Raw genomic sequence first — 19,506 nt, 5'->3', positions numbered from 1 at the left:
TTATTTTCACTCTTCTCATAGTACGTCGGTTCTTAGCCACTCATGTGACTTGAAAATACTTTTATATTAAATGTCTATTTAATCAACATTTCCTTATCTTTATGATGATTCATTTGCATCTTTTCCAAAACTTCAAGTTAATGTCTAAACTCAATTTTCTTTTGTTTCTCTTCTTCTATTTTTATTTTAGGTGCCAGGGGTACATGTGCATCTATGCATTCTCATTTAGGCTGTCTAGACATGCTTTAGGGGAAAAAGCTGAGCCAAACAATGACACCCACTGAGAATTTTATGCATGTGGGAGAAAAACCCCTGAATAACACAAAAGGAAAACACAATATTAATACAGTCTTGCCATTAATGGCAATGTGGCACAAAATATAAAAAATTACATTTCATGTTCAGGAAAAAAAGATAAAAAATTTTTTTACATGCAGAAAGTGCCAAATAACAAAAATTCTCCATATTCCTGTAGAATAAACTCACCTGTAATTTCATCAAATGAATAGAAATGAGGATGAATAATATTCCACTGGCATATAATTGGTATGACCACTATATGGATTGATGGTGATTTTAATCATCAATGGAAGATACAATTTATAGTGGTTGTTTTCTGGATTCTGGCTTTTCCCTCCCCTGCATTAGGTCAGCCTGACCCTGTACTGTGCCATTTATCCACACTGACTCCTCCCATATCCTAAATTCCAGGAGTTTATACTTCCTGTGGCTCACTTAAGCAGAGGCATCTAAAGAATGAGATGCTTGAAGGCGAATATCACCCCATATGTAGCCAACATCATCTTAAGTAGGTTCCAAAGATTTAGGGAATTTTAAAAGGTTCCCAAATACATTTTCTAAAAGCCACAGTTGCCGTGATCAGAGCTACTTGTGGATGAGACAGAGAGTTAGAACATTACTTCTCAAAGGTCTTATTTCAATTATAGGTAAACATGATCTAATCACCCAACAAGCTGGGCCACTACAGGGCTTTACAACATACATAGCACCATGGCACCTTTTATCTGGTTTGAGTCTGACTACACCCCTGAGAAGTAGGCAAGGCAAATACCATTCTCACTTTGCTGAAGAACTGAGGGTGAGAAGGGTAATACAGAGTGCACGTGACAGAAGAAAGATTGGAGTTAAATTCCTTTTAAAAAGGCAGCTACAAGCAAAATTTTGTACATAATTCCAGGAATTGAGTAGACCACCCATAGCCTACCAAGAATACCAGGTTAAAAATATTTACCCTCAGATAGACTGATTTAATTGGTCAGGGGTAGAACTGAGGCAATTTTTTAAAAAGCTTCCCAGGAAATTCATATTTGTCCAGAACAACTTCAACAATTCATATTTGTCAACGTTGACTGTTGGGTCCTGTTGACTTCTTTCTCATTTTTTTTTTCTTTCCAAATGGCTCCTTGTTTTACCTAATATTATTTTCTATTATGACTATCTTTCTGTTTTTAGCCTTCTCTTCTCACTCAGCTTTTGTCGCAAGTCTGGAAATTACTGAATACAGTCTTCTTTGGCTCTTTCCTTCAGGCTACATATTTTGGCCATCTATATTTCTGTTCTGCCTCCTTTTTCAAAACTATTATTCTCTCCTGAAGCTTCGCCTTTCTAGAATATCAATATTCCACCTCGATTATTTTCTATCTAATGAGCTAATTAGCAGTAATGGAAAAACTACTGGAGTTAGGAAATCAGAGATCTTCCAGTAAGTCAGTGGCTGTGTAATACTGAGAACATTATTCAAACTCTCTAAGCCTCAGGCCCAATCAGTAAAATAAGGAAAAATACACCTACCTGATATAATTTTTATGAGAAAAAAAAGAAATACATACTCAATCATGGGAATAAATGGCTCAATATTCAATAATAAAAATATTTTAAAGATTATCTCGTTGAAGTTATTTTTATTCCTTATCTATTTTTTGTTGCAACCCAATACAATATTCTGCACTCTTTCCAAGTTATATGCCTCTGTTTTTTACATACCCACTCTCATTTCTAATTTTAAAATTTAGCATATATACTCTATAACCCCACAGTGCTCAGAAAAATGTTATTCTGGATTTGGCAATAATTTTTTGTAACCCCAGTTCTAAACTCTTAATAATGGCAGGGAGAGGTGCTATGGCTTATTATTAAACTGCTTTATTGTTAGCTCATTAATCATACACAGGTCCAAAAAATATTCAAAATGTGTCTTTCTTTCAGGTTGAGTAGGCACCTGATCTAAACACAGTCCAGTATGAGTAGGCATTCAGAAATGACTCATCTTTCCTCCAATCATCTCCTTTAGTGTCTTGAGAGCTCTGGGCCTTTGACCTTTCTCTTCATTTTCTTTACCTGTACAGCCTCTTTGCTCCTTTTGTCTATGGTCCCTCCTTAGCTGCAAAATAATGCAGCCTGGTGTTATTTCATTCTGTTGAATTCCATTTAGGATGAGGTTTTGGGTTAGTGGTGAGGTTTGAATGGTACTAGGACATCTAAAGCCAATCGGAGTGTCTTTTCCAGCTGCTATTAACAAATACCATAAAGTTGTGAGGTCTCTCACAGTTCTGGAGGTTGAGAAGTCCAAGATCAGGTTTCCAGCTTGGTTGGATCCTGGTGAAGGTCCTCTTTCAGACTGCAGATTGCTGAGTTCTTGCTGTGTCCTCATGTGTTGCAAGGGTGAACAAGCTCCTATGGACCTCTTTTATAAGTGAACTAAATCCCATTTATGAGAGCTCTGCCATCTGACCTAATCCTCTCCTAAAGGCCCCACTTTTTAATACTATCACATTGTGGATTTGAATTCAACATAGATATTTGGGGGAAATACAAATATTCAGATGATAGAACAGAATTTCAAAATTTCCAGATTGTCTTCTTCTTAGGATATCCTTATGCTCATTATGCTAAAAATCTCTGTTCGATATTGAGCCCATTTAGATGACTTATCTGTGGTATTGTGCCAAAATAGCCTCCTTTTCTGCCCGTGGTCACTTCTCTAGAGCCCCCTTCTATTTTAGACTTGATTTCTATCATGCAACAGGGAAAGGAGTGTATAAACCCATCTAGCTACAACCACCACCAAGAGCACAGACCAAGAATTCAGTGTTCTGTCAACTGCTGATGTTAGTTTGTTTGAACTTTGGAACTAATTGGATTTATACACACCTCCTAAGAAAATATTTAACAGTTCAGTCCCTATCATGCATGTCTCTTCAGTCAACTTTTCAGCTCTTCTTTCTTATTCTCTGCAACGAGAAACTGTTTGCCCACCTCTGCTCATCCTTTAACATGCTGTCATACTGCCTTATTTCCTTTTACCATCAAACTATTCAAAAGATTAGTATACAATCAGGGTATCTTTCCCCACACTTCAATTCCTTTCATCTTAAGCTTCTACATTCTTCACTTGAAGGAAATTGCATCCTTGAAGGTCTCTGCCCTCATAATTGTCAAATAAACTGAAATTTTGGTCTCTCTTCTCCTACTTTCCTGGAAGCTTTGACAATATTGACCAATCACTTTAAAAATTTTTTACTTTATGTCCACAGTAACAGTTGTCTTTCTTCTTTTATTTTTCTCAATGATTCTCTCTTTTGCTAAAGACTTCTTTCTAAAGTACACGTGAGGAAATGACTTAAGTTTCCAGTTCTCAACTTCCTCACCTATAAAATGAAAATATCCATTCCAAAAAGAATCATGAACATTAAATTATATTAGATACTCCAAAAATATAATTATCCTCCTTTAGTGTAAACATTTATCAGAATTCTGTCTCTGGTACTATCTCTCTTCATTATCAAATTTTATGAATGAGAATAAAATCTTTACCTTAATCCCTCACCTCTTTCCAGAGCCCCATATCAATATTTCCAATTTATATATCATGCTTCATGTTCAGTAAGTCTACAAAGCCAAATTTATTATGTCATCTTCTCCTTCATCAAAATAAACATCTGTTCAAGTCTTTCTTATCTTTATTAGTAGCATTCCTAAATCCCAGTCAACAAAGCCCAAATCATTAGTCATCTTTGGCTCCCTTAGATCTAATCCATCTATCTACCACTAATGCTTTATCCAAAGTGTCTCTTGCACCAAGGACTATATAAAATGTATAAAACATTATAGCCAACTGTTATTTATATTAACATGCAAAGTAAAACAATGTAATCTGCCATATCAACAGAACCAAGAATACATGCAATAAACTAATAGCCTATATTGTAGTTAATGTTGAAACATTGTAACATTGTCTGCTTTCCCCAAAGATAGGGAACAAGGCAATAATTTTTGGTTTTACTACTTCATTGCATCATTTTACTATAGTCACAGCAATAAGAAAAAGACATAAAAGGCACAAATATTAGAAAAAAGTCAAACTATCATTATTCTAAGATGACACAAAAGAATCTTATGGAAGTTATTTTTTAATAAAGCAAAAAACCACTCTAGCACTTAAATAAAATTAAAATGGTAAGATAAAACTCAACTGCATTTCTATATGCCAACAACAAACAATTAAAATATGAAAGCAATAAATAATACTAAATTATTAAATCAATGAATAACAATTTTTTTTCCATGTGGCAAAAATTAAATTTTGTCCCCTACCTCACACCATACACAAAACAATCTGAGATGGATTATCGACCTAAATATAAAAACCAGAACAAGAAAACTTCTAGAAAAAAGTGGGAGCATATATTCGCAACCTGGGACAAGTCACAAAAACACTAACCATAAAAGAATAAAATGATAACTCTGACATAAAAATTAAAATATTCTGCTAATCAAAAGGCACTTGAGAAATGTTTAGGCAAATCACCGAGTGGGGGAAATATTTAGAGTGCATACACCTGACAAAGGACCCATATCTTGTGGGGCTACAGAAGAATTTATAAAGAATTACTACAAATAAACAATAACAAAGTTGAATACACCTTAAAAAAGAGGTGAGCATATACTTCACAAAAGAAGATATAAAAATTGGCAATAACCACAGAAAAAGGTACTCATCATCATTAGTCACCAGAAAAAAATGCAAATTAAAACCATAATGAGAAATCATTTCACACCCAGAAGAATGGCTAAAATAAAAAAGTTTAAAAGGCAAGAATGTGGAGAAATGAAAATTCTCACACATTGCTATTGGTGACTATAAAATGGAACAACTTTTTTGGAAAGCTGTTGGGAAGCTTTTTATAAAGTTAGCTATTCATCTACCATGTGACCCAACAATACCATTTTCATTTATCTATATGAAAACATATGTTTATAAAAAAGACTTATATATGTATATTCATAGCATATTCATGCATAATGGTAAACAACAAGAAACAATGCAAGGATCAATCAACAGGAGAATTAATGAATAAATTGTAGTATATTAATCCAATGGTAAACCACTCATCAGGAAAGAAACAACATGGATTAATTTCAAAACCATTATGTTGAGTGAAAGAAATCCAAACAGTGACACGCACACAGAAAACATATTCACTGTAGGATTACATTTATATAAAGTCCAAGAATAGCCAATCCTAATATATGATGATAAAAATCTGGACATTCTTGCCTCCGAGGCAGGAAGGAGGGCAACTAATTTGAAAGGGGCATGAGGAAACTTTCTGGGGTGATGGCAATGCTTTATATTTTGTTTTGAGTGGTGTTATACCTACGTAAATAATCAAAGTTCATTAAGCTACATACTTAAGATCTGTGTATTTGATTCTTCAATTGTGAAAAAAAGATGCTTCACCAGGGAATATTTAAAAACAAGTAACATATAACTATTCAGTAAAAAGAAGATAACTGGAATGTCAATAGACCTACCTAATATATATTTCAAAGATTTTTTTTCAAGTATTTAAGTATAAGTAAGTAGAAAAATTCAGCCTTGTGGGTTAATATACTGGAGAGAAACAAAGAGAAAAGAGTAACATATAACCATTTCAGTCACTCTGAATTTAAAAGAGACTGTTTCACAATCTAGAGGATTTTAAGACGTGAAATAACTGAAAGAAACAAAGGTGAAAAAGATCAAACACAGGATGCAGAACTAACAGCTGTGACTTAGTTAATACATATGCTGAATAAAAACAAACTCAGCAAAGCACTGGGAAGCCAGCAGATTCCAAGTGATTTACTAAGCAGAAACACATGCAATGTGTTATCAGCCCTGTCTCATATTGAAAGCAAGGACTCTTGGGTTACAATGGATGCTCTTCTTTCACAGGTAGAGTTACAAGAAAATAAACCAGATAAAGGTATACAAGAGGCAGAGGAAAAGGAACCTAAATTCGCTACATCTAAGCAGTATCTATTTTCAGTGAATGAGATGAAAGTTCTGCCTTTACCTCGCCTACTCAATATCATTCTTTCCACAATAAAAGACTGAACACATCAGCTAATGGTCAAAGAATTGTAAAATCATGAATAAGGGTCACATTTATATTTTTATTTTCAAGGTTCAACACAAGTTCTAAAAGTGAAATTATCATTTCAACCATATTATTAATTTTTAATAAATTTTTAAAAAGGTCTTGAATACCCATAAATCAATCTAACTTCACACATTTTGCATTTCCAGATAGAAAGCCAGAATTAGGCTGGGTGCAGTGGCTCACGCCTATAATCCCAGCACTTTGGGAGGCTGAGGTGGGTGGATTACGAGGTCAGGAAATTGAGCCCATCCTGACTAACACGGTGAAACCCTGTCTCTACTAAAAATACAAAAAAATTAGTCGGGCATGGTGGTGGGTGCCTGTAGTGCCAGCTATTTGAGAGGCTGAGGCAGGAATATGGTGTGAACCCGGGAGGCGGAGTTTGTAGTGAGCCGAGATCACGCCACTGCACTCCAGCCTGGGTGACAGAGCAAGACTCTGTCTCAGAAAAAAAAAAAAAGGCAGAATTAACAAATATGTTAGAATATTAAACCTGTGATTAAAATATAGGCTTTTATATAAGCTCACCAATAATTATCTTTTCTTTGGAACAGTTGCTCTCAACCATTTTCCATCCTTGACACACCTGTGATTTGTCAGAACACAGCAGGAGTCTCCTGCTCTATCCAACCATCCATCCTCCATGCACATCCTCTAGTCTCCAAATTCTTTCCTGAAACCTCATGTCCTACCTGAATACTCTCTCATAAGTATTTCCATGTGAATAGTCTACTCCTTCCTTTCTACAATGAATGAGGAGGCCCTGAAGGTCATAACTCATATGGAGAAATAAGTCATGCACCAATGTCTCCAGAGTGGAAGAAACAGTAGCCTAATTGAGGTTATATTCTTTCTGCAATTATATATAGAGAAAGAAAATACATAGATATATAGCTGTTATTGTTGTATTATATAAATACAGGCTGCATTGGTTCTAATTTAAGTACCATCATCCCGAGTTACTTTACTTTCTCACTTACTTGTTTTTCTCCTTAAAGCATTGTTATAACATTTGAGAAAGGTGGAGTCAGTTAATAAGATACGCATTTAAGTATTGACAGCACCAATGAATTGGGTCAAGATGGAATTTCTGGCTTGAATTCTACCTCTAGATTTCTTCAAAGATTACCAGGTGAACCTAAACTCAATTAAAATATGTAGAGAATGATTTATGAAATAATGCCTCAGTTATTCAGATAATGGATCTATAGAAAAGAATCTGTTTTTCATTCGTTGAATGACCAAGTGCATTTACATTAGAGAATTTACATTGGTATAAAAACAAATATATTTAGTAATGAATTTTATTAACATATATAGGACAATGTCTTACCTAAATAGCTTGAAAATGTTAGAAATGCACTAGAAACACAATAACCCCAGAAAAATCTTCATATAAGAGAACCAATGCCAACAAACATGACAGATAGCATCTAAATCTGGGTTTAGTGAGGTTTATCTTGAAGCAAATAGACCCGATCAAATTTCCTTGAAAAACAGGACTTTTTGTAATGAGATGAAGGTGTCACTATGTTACCCAGACTAGACTGGTATAGAACTCCTGGGCTCAAGGGATTCTCTGCCTTAGCTTCCCGAGTAGCTAGGAACACAAGCGTGTGCCACTGTGCCTAGTAGAAGAGGACATTTTTGAAAACATTCTTCTCCTCCACATATTGAGGCACTGTGTCAAATGTTACCTGTGCCTAAATGCCCCGGAAACTGCATATTCCATACTCCTAAAGATGTGTCAAATTATACAAACTCATGAGGATTTTTTTAACCTCTGAGCAGGACTGGAAGAGGCAAATATACTAAAGTAAAAAAAAAAAAAAAAAGAAACTCCAAATCAGTTGGACGATGTAGCCCCTTTGGAGTGCCAGTGACCTTATCTATAACACTGAAACACAAATTGCACTTGAATTGATGAAGGATATAGGAAACAATTTATATTAAAGTGTTCTATAAACTGCAATGGATATCCAAAATTTAAGTGCCATTTTATTAATGAGGATGAAGATTATAATAAAAATGATCTAAAATAACTTATGTTAAAGAAGGAAAAATATTAAACCAATCATTTTCATTTAGACCTAAATAGTCTTAAAAAACATATTTGCCCTATCATTTGGCTCAAAGGATTTATTCATACTCTATATCTAAGTAGATGATGAATGGTATTGATTGAATCCAAAGTCCCCCTGTCTTGGATTTTATGAGGCCCATTCACAATGAGCCAGGTTGAGAACACTACCAATTTCATGTTCTGGGTCCATCTGTTGGCAAAAATATAATGCAAACAGCTTTATAAGTGCTATTTTCAATGAAATATCACAGAACAGCTTGTCCCAATGATATTTCTAAAGCTTGCCTGCAAACCGCCTACTAGAAAATCCAACTGAAAGAGAAGGGAGAAAAGAGAGAAATCCATACAGGAAAGTGACAGGAATGGAAAAAAGAACAAACGATAAAGAGAGACTAGCTACCAGAGGAAAACAAAGAGCAATGTTAAACGCAGACAATATTCACTGAAACTATAAAGATAGAGAAGATAGAGAAATATAAAAATCACCGGAGTCGGAATACAGAGAAATAATCACAAACCATGCAGCATTGTCCAGAAGAATGAAGACAAAAAGATCAGGAAACACCAGAAAATATGGAACAGCTCAATAATTGGAGCATAATTATTAAAATGTTGTGAGAGAAAAATGATGTAAAATAGCTATTTTTCTAAGTCTCACTACTTCATGCAGTAGGCACAATTCATTTTTCCAAAAACTAATGCAGATTTCAGTGTTTATCACCAACTTCAAAGGAAGCGAACATCCTCTTCTAACTCCCTTCTTTTAATTTAGAAGTCCATTGACATACCACATAAAATAGTCCAGGCTTGCAATATAAGTGATGTACATGCATTGATTCAAATCAAAACACATTATAGGGAAAATAACATCATTCTGGGCACTTACCTGGGGTCGAATGACTTTTACAATATTTTTGAGGGCAGTATCAGGGGATGGAGGTGAACAATCAGGTGTTGGGCCTGTTGAGCTGTTTCTATGGTTACTAGTTCCTGGAGTAGTAATTGCTACCTCAGAGGCATTATCTGCGAATAAAAATAGAACTGCCATGAACCTAATCACTCAGTTTACCTTTTAAGACTTGAAATTAATTTTCTGAACATAAATTGAGATTTCAACTTTCAAAACTGGTATCAACTACAAGATCATAAATGAGGAATATGCTCAGTGGTATATTTTAAAGATAATATTTATTGAATGCTTTGTTTCCTTCTAAAATGGTAACTATCATCCTCTCGAATGTTGTTCTGAGACAAGAGTACTATTATTCAATTCATAATGATAGATTATCCAGCATAGCTCTTAAGACTGCTACTACTATATGAATAACTAAAACCTTACCTTAACTAAAAAGAATATAATTTTATGATATGATTGGGCTAAAGCTTTCCCAATAATCTTGTAAATGAGTATTAATAGTTATTAAAGTCAGAGTTTTATGTCTCCTTGATGCATAAAACCCAAAGTCAAGCCTCCTCAAATGACTTTTCCTAGAAATCCCACAAACTATAGAAAAGCATCCTAGCAAATGAAGCTTGATGAAAAACCGAAATTTGTGCAAAATGATTTTATGATGTAGATAAATATAAAATTATCACCCCTTGATAAGTATAGCATCCTATGTGGTCAAAGCTAAACGAATAAAATTTCAGAATCTAAATTAACCTTCTCTTACGTTCATTATTTAGGAGGGAGGGAATAAAGGAAAGATGACTTGAAAATCAACAACATGTATAACATTTTCTTCTTAAATTCATATCAAAGCAAAATAACATCAAAGATACCATTTTAGAATGTTTAAAATACTTGGGAAAGGATGAAAATTATTCTATAAATAACTTCTGGTAGCACCTAGAAAAGTTATTTTATTTTAACAACAATTTGGCAAACTTCAATAGCTTTTTATGAAAACTGCTGCAAGCTCAAATCTGCAAAAAAGAAAAAAAAAAGGTTTACTTCTCTGTTGTTTTTAATTAGTTCGCAATAATTTTCTTTCCTAGACAGTTAGCTGAACTGATTGCAAAAGAGACTGAGACTGAATTTTTTATAGACCAGGAAGTTTCTCTGTTCCTGATCGCTGTCTACAATCCCCAGTGAAGTACAGGAATTTATCAAGGCATCTTTTCCCCATAAAACACAAAGGGATGAATTATCATACAACTCTACCTACATATAAAAATATAATTCACTGAGGAATCCAGACAAAGGCCCATAAAACAAAAAATTCAAGTATGACATATAGAATTACTTGGATGACTCATAAAATAAATCTTAAAAGTGTCCAGAGCACACTCTTCTAAGATTTAATAGAAAAGGTGGGATTTGAATTGGCATCACAGAAGAGATGGGGTGGTCTTCAGTAGAAAAGTATGAGTCAATATTGAAACACACAAAACGTTAGTCAGCAAGATGCTCTGATTCTCCCCAATCTATCCCTTCCTTCTTTCATTCATCTAAAAACCACATATGTAAAAACACTTATTTGGGCCAACTATGAGTCAAACATTATGTTATATTCTAAAGATTAACTAGGAAGAATCTGTGGCCAGGGACTGAAGGGAGGTAGGGATGAATAGGCTAAGCACTGAGGATTTTCAGGGGAGTAAAACTATTCTATTTAATGGTATAATAGTGGGTATACATCATCATTATATATTTGTCCAACTCATGGAATATATAAGTCAAGAATTAACCTATATAAACTATAAACTTTGGGTGATAATGATGTGTCCATGTAGGTTCATCAATTATAACAAAGGTATCACCTTTGTGCAGAATGTTGATAGCAGAGGAAGCTTTGTGTATGGGAATATATGAACTTTGTAATTTCTGCTCAATTTTGCTGTAAATCTAAGAAGTTCTAAAAATAAAATCTCTGAATTTTTTTCAAAAGAATCCCTGCCCTTGAGAAGTATACTGTTGGGTTTTTTTCCTTTTATTTTTTGAGACAGGGTCTCACTACCATTACCCAGGCTGGACTGCAGTAGCATGAACACAGCTCACTACAGCCTCAACTTCCCAGGCTCAAATAATCGTCCCACCTCAGCCTCCTGAGTAGCTGGGACTACAGGTGCACATTACTACAACTGGCTAATTTTTTGCATTTTTAGCAGGAGTGGGGTTTCGCCATATTGCCCAGGCTGGTCTTGAACTCCTGAGCTCTAGTGATCCACCCACCTCAACCTCCTAGAGTGCTGGGATTATAGCCATGAACCACTGCAACCAGCCCAGAAGTGTACTCTTAAATGTGTCATCAGGCATGTAAACAAATTAAAATGCAATATAACTTGAGAATTTATAACAGATAAAGGAAGCATGATGAAAAAAAAACAGGGTGGGGTGGGGGAGCAATCAGACTATGGCTTGGACAGAAGATAGCTGTGAAAGGCTTCAGTTTTCAGGCAAGAAAGCTGGGACAAAACATAAGATATTAGGGCATGAAGGTAGGAAGAGCACAGCTGAAGCTGTTATTTCATATTACAAAAAAACTAAAGATAAGTTTGAATGACTTAAAGGAAGTTTTATTAGAATATAAGCATCTTTAATTCTGTAGGCAGTGAGAAATACTGAAGACTGAGCAGGGAGTGACATCATAATAGTAATAGATAATTTTTATTGAGCATTTACTATGTGCAGACAGCCATGTTAAATTCTGTTACTTATTGAATCTCATTTAATACCCAAATTAACTTACAAAATACGTTCTACTATCACCATCCCTATTTTACAGAGAAATTCATCTCAAAGATATATCGTCAGTTACTGGCAGAAAAGGATTCAAATTTCAGATTGATGCCATGTTACCCTTCGGCTGGTTAGCATGTCATAGTAGGTATGCAAAAGATATGCATAGGTATGATTGGGTTCATAGAAACACAGCCTGAATTAGACTGGCATAGTTAAGGTAAAAGCACACTCTACTTCAAAATATAGTTGAACCAACTTCCAGAAACTTAAAAAGTGGAACATAAACACTATGAAACATAAACAATAAAAACAAAAAAAAATGTCAACCATAAAAACATCTTTAGGGTATGCCTTTGAGTACTATATAGTATAATATTTAATATTTGGAAGCAGGAAGATATGTTAAGACTAGAGACTCAAGCTAGAGGTCATGATGTTAGCATTTTGGAGTTGATGATAAGTGATTAGATTCTGGACATGTGTTGAAATGTCCAGAATTGTTGAAATAGACCAAGAATTTTTTTGATGGTTCCTGAATAGACAAAGCAACCTTGAACAAAAAGAACAAAACTGAGTATATTATACTACCTGACTTCAAAATATACTACAAAGCTATAATAATCAAAACAAATTGATGCTGGCATAGAAACAGACATATCAGCCAATGGAAAAGAACAGAAATCCCAGAAATAAATACACATATTTCTGGTTAATTTATTTCAAAGGTGCCAACAACACACAATGGGGAAAGAGCAGCCTCTTCAATAAATGGCATTGGGACACTGGACATTCACATGCAGAAGAATAAAATTAGACCTTCATCTCACACTACATACAAAAACTAACTCAAAATGGATTAAAGCTGGGTGCAATGGTACATGCCTGTACTTCCAGCTACTTGAGAAACTGAGGCAGGAAGTTTGCTTGAGCCCAGGAGTTTAATTAAGGCCAGCCTGGGAAACATAGGGAGACCCCTCTCTTAAAAATTTTTTTCTTAATTAATTAAAGACTTAAGTGTAAAATTGAAGTGGCAAACCTATTAGAAGAAAACACAGAGAAAAACCTCCACAACATTGGTTTGGGCAATGATTTTTGGCTATGACCTCAAAAGCACAGGCAAGAGCAAAAATAGACAAATGGGATTATGTCAAACTAAAAAGCTCTGCACAGTGAAGGAATCAATGAACAGAGTGAAGAAACAACTTATGAAATAGGAGAAAATATTTGTAAACCATACCTCTGATAATGAGTTAACATCCAAAATATATGGAACCCAAACAACTCATAGTGAGAAAACAATAACCTGATTTTAAAATGGGCAAAGGATCTGAATAGACATTTCTCAAAAGAGGACATACAAATGGCCAACAGGTATATGAAAAAATACCTAACAACACTAATCATCAGAGAAATGCAAATCAGAATTACAATGAGATATCATCTCATCCTAGTGAAAATGGCTTTTATAAAAAAAAGACAGGCAATAACAGATGCTGGCAAGGGTGTGGAGAAAGGGGAACCTTTGTACACTGTTAATGGGCAGATAAATTAGTAGAGCCATTAGAGACAATAGTATGGAGTTCCTCAAAAACGAAATATGGAATTACTACATAATCCAGCAATCCCACTGCTGGGTATATATCCAAAGGAAGTGAATCATTATGTAGAAGAGATATCTCCACTCCCATGTTATTGAAGCATTATTCAGTAGCCAAGACAAGGAATTAACTTGTGTCCATTAACAGATAAATGGATAAATGGAAAGAAAATGTAATATATACATACAGTGGAATACTATGCTGCCTTAAAAAGAAGGAAATTCTGTTATCAGTATAGATGAACCTGGAGGACCTTGTAAGTGAAATAAGCTAGGCACAGAAAGACAAATGCCACATGATCTCACTTATATATGAAATATAAACAAAGTCAAACTCATACAAGCAGAGAATAGAATGGTGGTTACCAGGGACTGGGGAGATGTTGGTCAAAGGACACGAAATATCAATTAGAAGGAATAAGTTCAAGAGGTTTATCATACAATATGGTGACTATAGTTAATAACAATGTACTGTATTCTTTGAAAGAGTAGATCTTAAGTGTTCTCACCAGAAAAAAAAAATGCTAAGTATGTGAGGTAATGCATATGCTAATCAGTTCAATTTAGCTATTCCACAATGTATACACATTTTAAAACATCTTGTACACAGTAAGTACATATAATTTTTATTTGTCTATTTAAAAATAATTAAATTTTTAAAAATTATTGATTGATGTGCTGGATATAGAGAGAGAAAGAGAGAAATCAAGAATGACTCTAAGGCTTCTGGTCTGAGGAACTAAAAGGATAGAGCTGCCATCAGCAGAAATGGGACAGACTATAGGAGGAGCATAAATTCTCTACCACATAACTTCTAATATTGCCTCCCCATTCTCTCTTTCTCTCCTTTTGGACTCTATTGAAGTAATGCTAGGCAGAGTTTATTCTTTTAACCATTTATTCTCTCTTTTCATTCTGTCTCTCTGTTGCATTTTTAATAGTTTCTTCTATTTATTTTCTAGTTTATTGGTTCTTTCTTCAGCTGTGTCAAGGCTGCTCTCAAACCATTTTCTTAATTTTAGTAGATTTTTCCGTTCTAAAATTTCTATTTGGTTCTTACTCAATCAAGTACATGATGTCACTAGTTTGTATTTTTTAGTTCCTAAAAACAGTTTCAAGCTTACTTTTATATTAAAATGGCAAGTACAGTTGGCTTTGGTTTTTTAATATGGTAATTCCAGTATCTAAAGTCTTGATGGGTCCATTTCTGGATTTGTGGTTCTGACTTATGCTATCCTGTTCCACTGTTAGTTTCATCATCAATTCTGTGTTGCTTATTATTCAACTTGTTGTTACAAGATATACATTTAAATATAACTAAGTCTTTGTCTTTTAATAAATGTTAATTTTTAAAAACATCAAAACTTACATCCTAATACCAAATGTTGAAGTCTGTGAACAACTTACCTGTGTAACACTAGATCATTTATTTAATCTTTCAGGATTTCAATTTTCTTAACCATAAAAATGCAAATGATTATCATCTTCTATCATTTATGTGTGCAGATAAAACAAGAGAAAAATAACTTGTATGTTTTCAGGTACATAGTAGGGTTTTCAATATATGAGTTTTCCTTTTCCATTATCAAAAGAAATATCATCAGAATTAAAATAAAATATGGAAGATCAAAGAAACCCAGAGGGAAAACAAGAAAATAAATAGCTATCCTTTTTAGACAACACATCTTGCATGAGATTTGAGAGCAGCATCTTTTAGCTATTAACACAAATTGGTAGGGACAGAATATAGTTACAGAAATAGAAGATGATCCTTTGAGGAATTGTATTGATCAAAGTTATCCAGAGAAACAGGACCAATAGGATATATCTCTATCTCTAGCTATCTATCTATCTAGAAAGAGATTTACTATAAGGCATTAGCTTATATGATTAATGGAGACTAAGAAGTCCAAAGATCTGCAGTTGCTAAGCTGGAGGTGCAAGAGAGTCTTTGTGTAGTTCCATTGTAAATCTGAAGGCCTGAGAATCAAGGAAGTTGATGGTGTAAATTCTAATCCAAAGGTTGACAGACTCGAAGTCAAGAGCCAACATTTCAGTCCAAGTCTGAAGGCCTGGAAAAACCAATGTTCCAGTTCAAGAGGTCAGGCAGGAGAAATTCCCCTTTACTCGGCCTTTTTGTTCAATTCAGGTCTTTAATTTATTGAATAAGGCCAACAATAGTGGGTGGATGATTTTCTCTACTCAGTCTGCCATTCGAATATTAATCTCACCCAAAAACACCTTCACAGATACATCCCAAAAAATGTTTAGCCAAATGTGTGGGCACCTCACGGACTAGTTAGGTTGAACTTATAAAATTAAACACAACAGGAATGATTCATTGCAAGGGCTGGTCTTGTTAACTGCTTTTGCATTAAAGCCAGAAGAACATGCTGGGAACTCCCTGCAGCCTGTAAGCCAAGAGTTTCTTGAATGATTTTTTCTGAGTATTTTAATACATAGTATAAGACAGTGAATAATCAAGTACTAAATTATTTAGAAAAGACTAAGTATCTTCATCTTCTGAATCCATGAGCTATACCATTACCCTGATAATTTGATTTTATACTATCTTGCATTGTTCATTAACTCTTCCAGACTAGGTAATATTTTTGCATGAAGTCATATTTCTCTCTCCATAGCTCTTAGCTTAATGCAATCCTTTTAAAGTAATAAATGAAATAAAGTAGACAAAGTAAAACCTGTGTCAGTGGAAACCAACACAATTGTATTTAATAATACGAAGAAAGCTGGTCTGGCTTTTATAATAAATCCATGATCCTTTCAGAGAAAATCCAAATGAGAAGCGTATTCTAGAAGATATATAAGAGTCTTAAGAAGCTGGTTTATTCCCAAAATATCCTTGATAATATAATTTACAAAAATATCAATTATCCAGTGGACTTGGTAAAATAGGAGCCTATGACCAAGACAGTTTTACATGCTCAACCTACATTTCACACATGCAGTTACAAAATATTGCTGATAAAAAGGAAATGAGGCACATAAAACTGCTTAGGGAAAACTGCAAAATATACTTGCAATTTCAGATTGAAATAACAGACCTATCTTCTAGTCAGATTCCCTTACTACATATTAGATTATTCATTATGAATGTCAGTTTACTTTATAATAACAACCTTAGAAAAAATACTTACAGTTTTTTTATCTTTTAGAAGAAAAATATTATATGACTATAATTCATGTGCAACATTATAGTCTAGTATTTTAACATCATTACCCAGCATGTGTCAGTTTAAGTATACCAGGGATTCTGATAGATGCTTTTCAGCTGAAAAATAGGACTGAGATTACTTCTGACTGGGAATTCAGGAAAGGTGTCATGGAAGAGGCAAGAGTTATGAAGGCCTCTGACAGATTAGTAAAATTCAGGCATGAAGAAATGGCTGGGAAGGGCATTCCAAGAGTTGGAAGTAGGTTGAGCAAAATGTAGAGAGATGGGAAAGAGGCGCATTTGTGGGATAAAAATAAAATATAATATTCATGGAGGAAAAGCTAAGAAATGGAGGAGTCATATACAAAGACTTTGGGCTTCGAAATCAGAAAAACCTAAGCTGAAATTCTGGTGTATTTAACTTCAGTTTCACCTTCTGTAAAACAGTGCCTTTCACATAGTGTTATAAAGACAAATGAGGCATGTACAGATACATGTGTGTGTGTTTGTGTATGTGTTTGTGTTTAATACATTGCCCAACACATAGTAAGTACTCAATAAAATTATCTATTACTATTATTATCAGATATATGAATATAATCATAATAGCAAATAAAACTAGATAGGTGGCTTGATGCGTTATTATGGAAAATCCTAAGTGCATCACTAAGTAATCATCAAATATAAGTATTTAATAAATCCTAATCTAACAATTCATGAAGCACAATTTTTATTTTTTATTGTTAAGTCAAGCGTTGACAATTTTTTTCTGTAAAGGGCCAGAAGGTAAATATTGTAAGCTCTGTAAGGCTACATGATCTTTGTTGTAACTACTCTACTCTCTTCGGGTAGCAAGAAAGCAGCCACAGAAAATATATAAGGAAATGGGTGTGTCTGTATTCCAAGAAAATTTTATTTACAAAAACAAGCAGTAGACAAGATTAAGTTTGTTGGCTATAACTTGTGAATCCCTGTCTTAAGTACTTCCTATGGAAATGTTTTCCCTCTTATGCAGAGACCTAGAAGAATGTTACATTATACATTTTCATTTCCATATTCATATTATGTATTAACATTCTCACTGTGTAATTAAAAACTAAGGTTTTCAATATAAAGCTAGAAATTTATCATGTATACAAAAAATGGCATTATATCTGACACTAGGGCAGTCCTTTGTACACAGCAAGTGTTCAATATGTGCTCATTGAATAGATAAATAAATAAGACCAATGAAATCTTTACATTTTAAAGTAACTTTGTTTAAGTGATTGCACATGACTACCACTTCTGGGAGAGACAGTACAAAAATCATGAGTAAAATAGCCCAAGTATCCTGTTTCAGTATTTTCAGTGAGAAAGTGCTCACTATGTACCACTTGAGAAGTTAATGTTTAACAGTAATTTAAGAGAATTAGTTACTATTCCAAATAATTAACACATTTTACTTTCTCTTAGTGAAGGTTTGTTAAAAATCAACAATTCTCTTAAATATACTGAGCTTGAACATCCACTACTATCACCAACAATAGTGTTAAATATTCAAGTCGTAATCAGTCAGCAACTTTACCAGATGAAATGTGTGGTAGACAGCCTCTAGGATGGTCCCAATTGAGCCCCACATCATGGTATTCACACCTTTGTGAAATTTTGTCCCCTAGGGTGTAAGGTGTGAGTTGAACTCGTTGAATTGCTTCTTCTTTTTTTTTTTTTTCACCATGTAAGACCCACATTTATTTTTCTTATATTCCAGAGAATAAAAGCTTGATCTTTCATAACTATATAGCAACTGTGGAAAGATAGCAGTATAAAGTGAAATGACAGGCTAATGGAGTCACCTTGAGCTGGGACTCTTCTGCTGGGGACATAGTTATTTAGTTGTAAGAAGTATCTTTTAGTTTAGAGGTAATATATCTCCTCTTAAGTAACTTTTGCTTTCAGCAAACCATAAGAGTGAAAAATAATCCAAAAGGTTTGAAAGCCAAGCAATATGTCAAACTGAATCCTGGAGTTAATTCCTTAGTATCCAGCTCAAAGAAAGATGCCATCGTTTCATATCTGAATCACCAGAATAACATCCTCTATTCTTGGCCACATTTAACACATGAACACCTTATTCTTTCACTTTTTCTTCTTTTTTTCCTTTAGAACTTTTGAAAATTTTCAAACCCACAGAAAAACTGAAAGAATAGATAGTACAATAGATATTTACATTCTCTTCTGGATCCACTAATTTTTAATATTTAGTACATTCTCTCTCTCTGTCTCTCTCTCTCCTGAATTATTTAGAATTTAGTTGCAGACTTAATGACACTTCTTCCCTAAGTAGTTCATCATTTGTTTTTAAGAGCTAGAGCATTCTCTTATACAATGACAATACAATTATTATATTATGAAAATTTATCACTGACAGAATATTGTCATTTAGTACACAGTTCATATTCAAATTTTGCTAGTTGTCTCTTTTTTTTTTTTTTAATAATCTTTTGGGACCACCATTGTACATGTGGTTCTTTTTTTTTT

The 19,506-nt window shown here is 34.0% G+C and overlaps 1 protein-coding gene across 3 annotated transcripts in view; it reads right to left on the bottom strand.

Annotated features, from left to right (window-relative positions):
* ANKS1B (ankyrin repeat and sterile alpha motif domain containing 1B) overlaps positions 1-19,506 on the bottom strand; it is a 1,315,261-nt gene that overhangs the window by 742,119 nt on the left and 553,636 nt on the right. For all 3 annotated transcript variants that reach the window (XM_011992230.1, XM_011992227.1, XM_011992229.1), the window contains exon 11: positions 9,416-9,552. In XM_011992230.1, the coding sequence (XP_011847620.1) occupies positions 9,416-9,552 (137 nt within the window). The remainder of the gene's footprint in view (positions 1-9,415; positions 9,553-19,506) is intronic.

The sequence above is a fragment of the Mandrillus leucophaeus genome, unplaced genomic scaffold (genome assembly GCF_000951045.1).
Source record: "Mandrillus leucophaeus isolate KB7577 unplaced genomic scaffold, Mleu.le_1.0 Scaffold408, whole genome shotgun sequence".
Lineage (NCBI taxonomy): Eukaryota > Metazoa > Chordata > Mammalia > Primates > Cercopithecidae > Mandrillus > Mandrillus leucophaeus.
The sequence above is the reverse complement of the archived record's forward strand: the minus strand, read 5'-3'. Positions and strand labels throughout refer to the sequence as shown.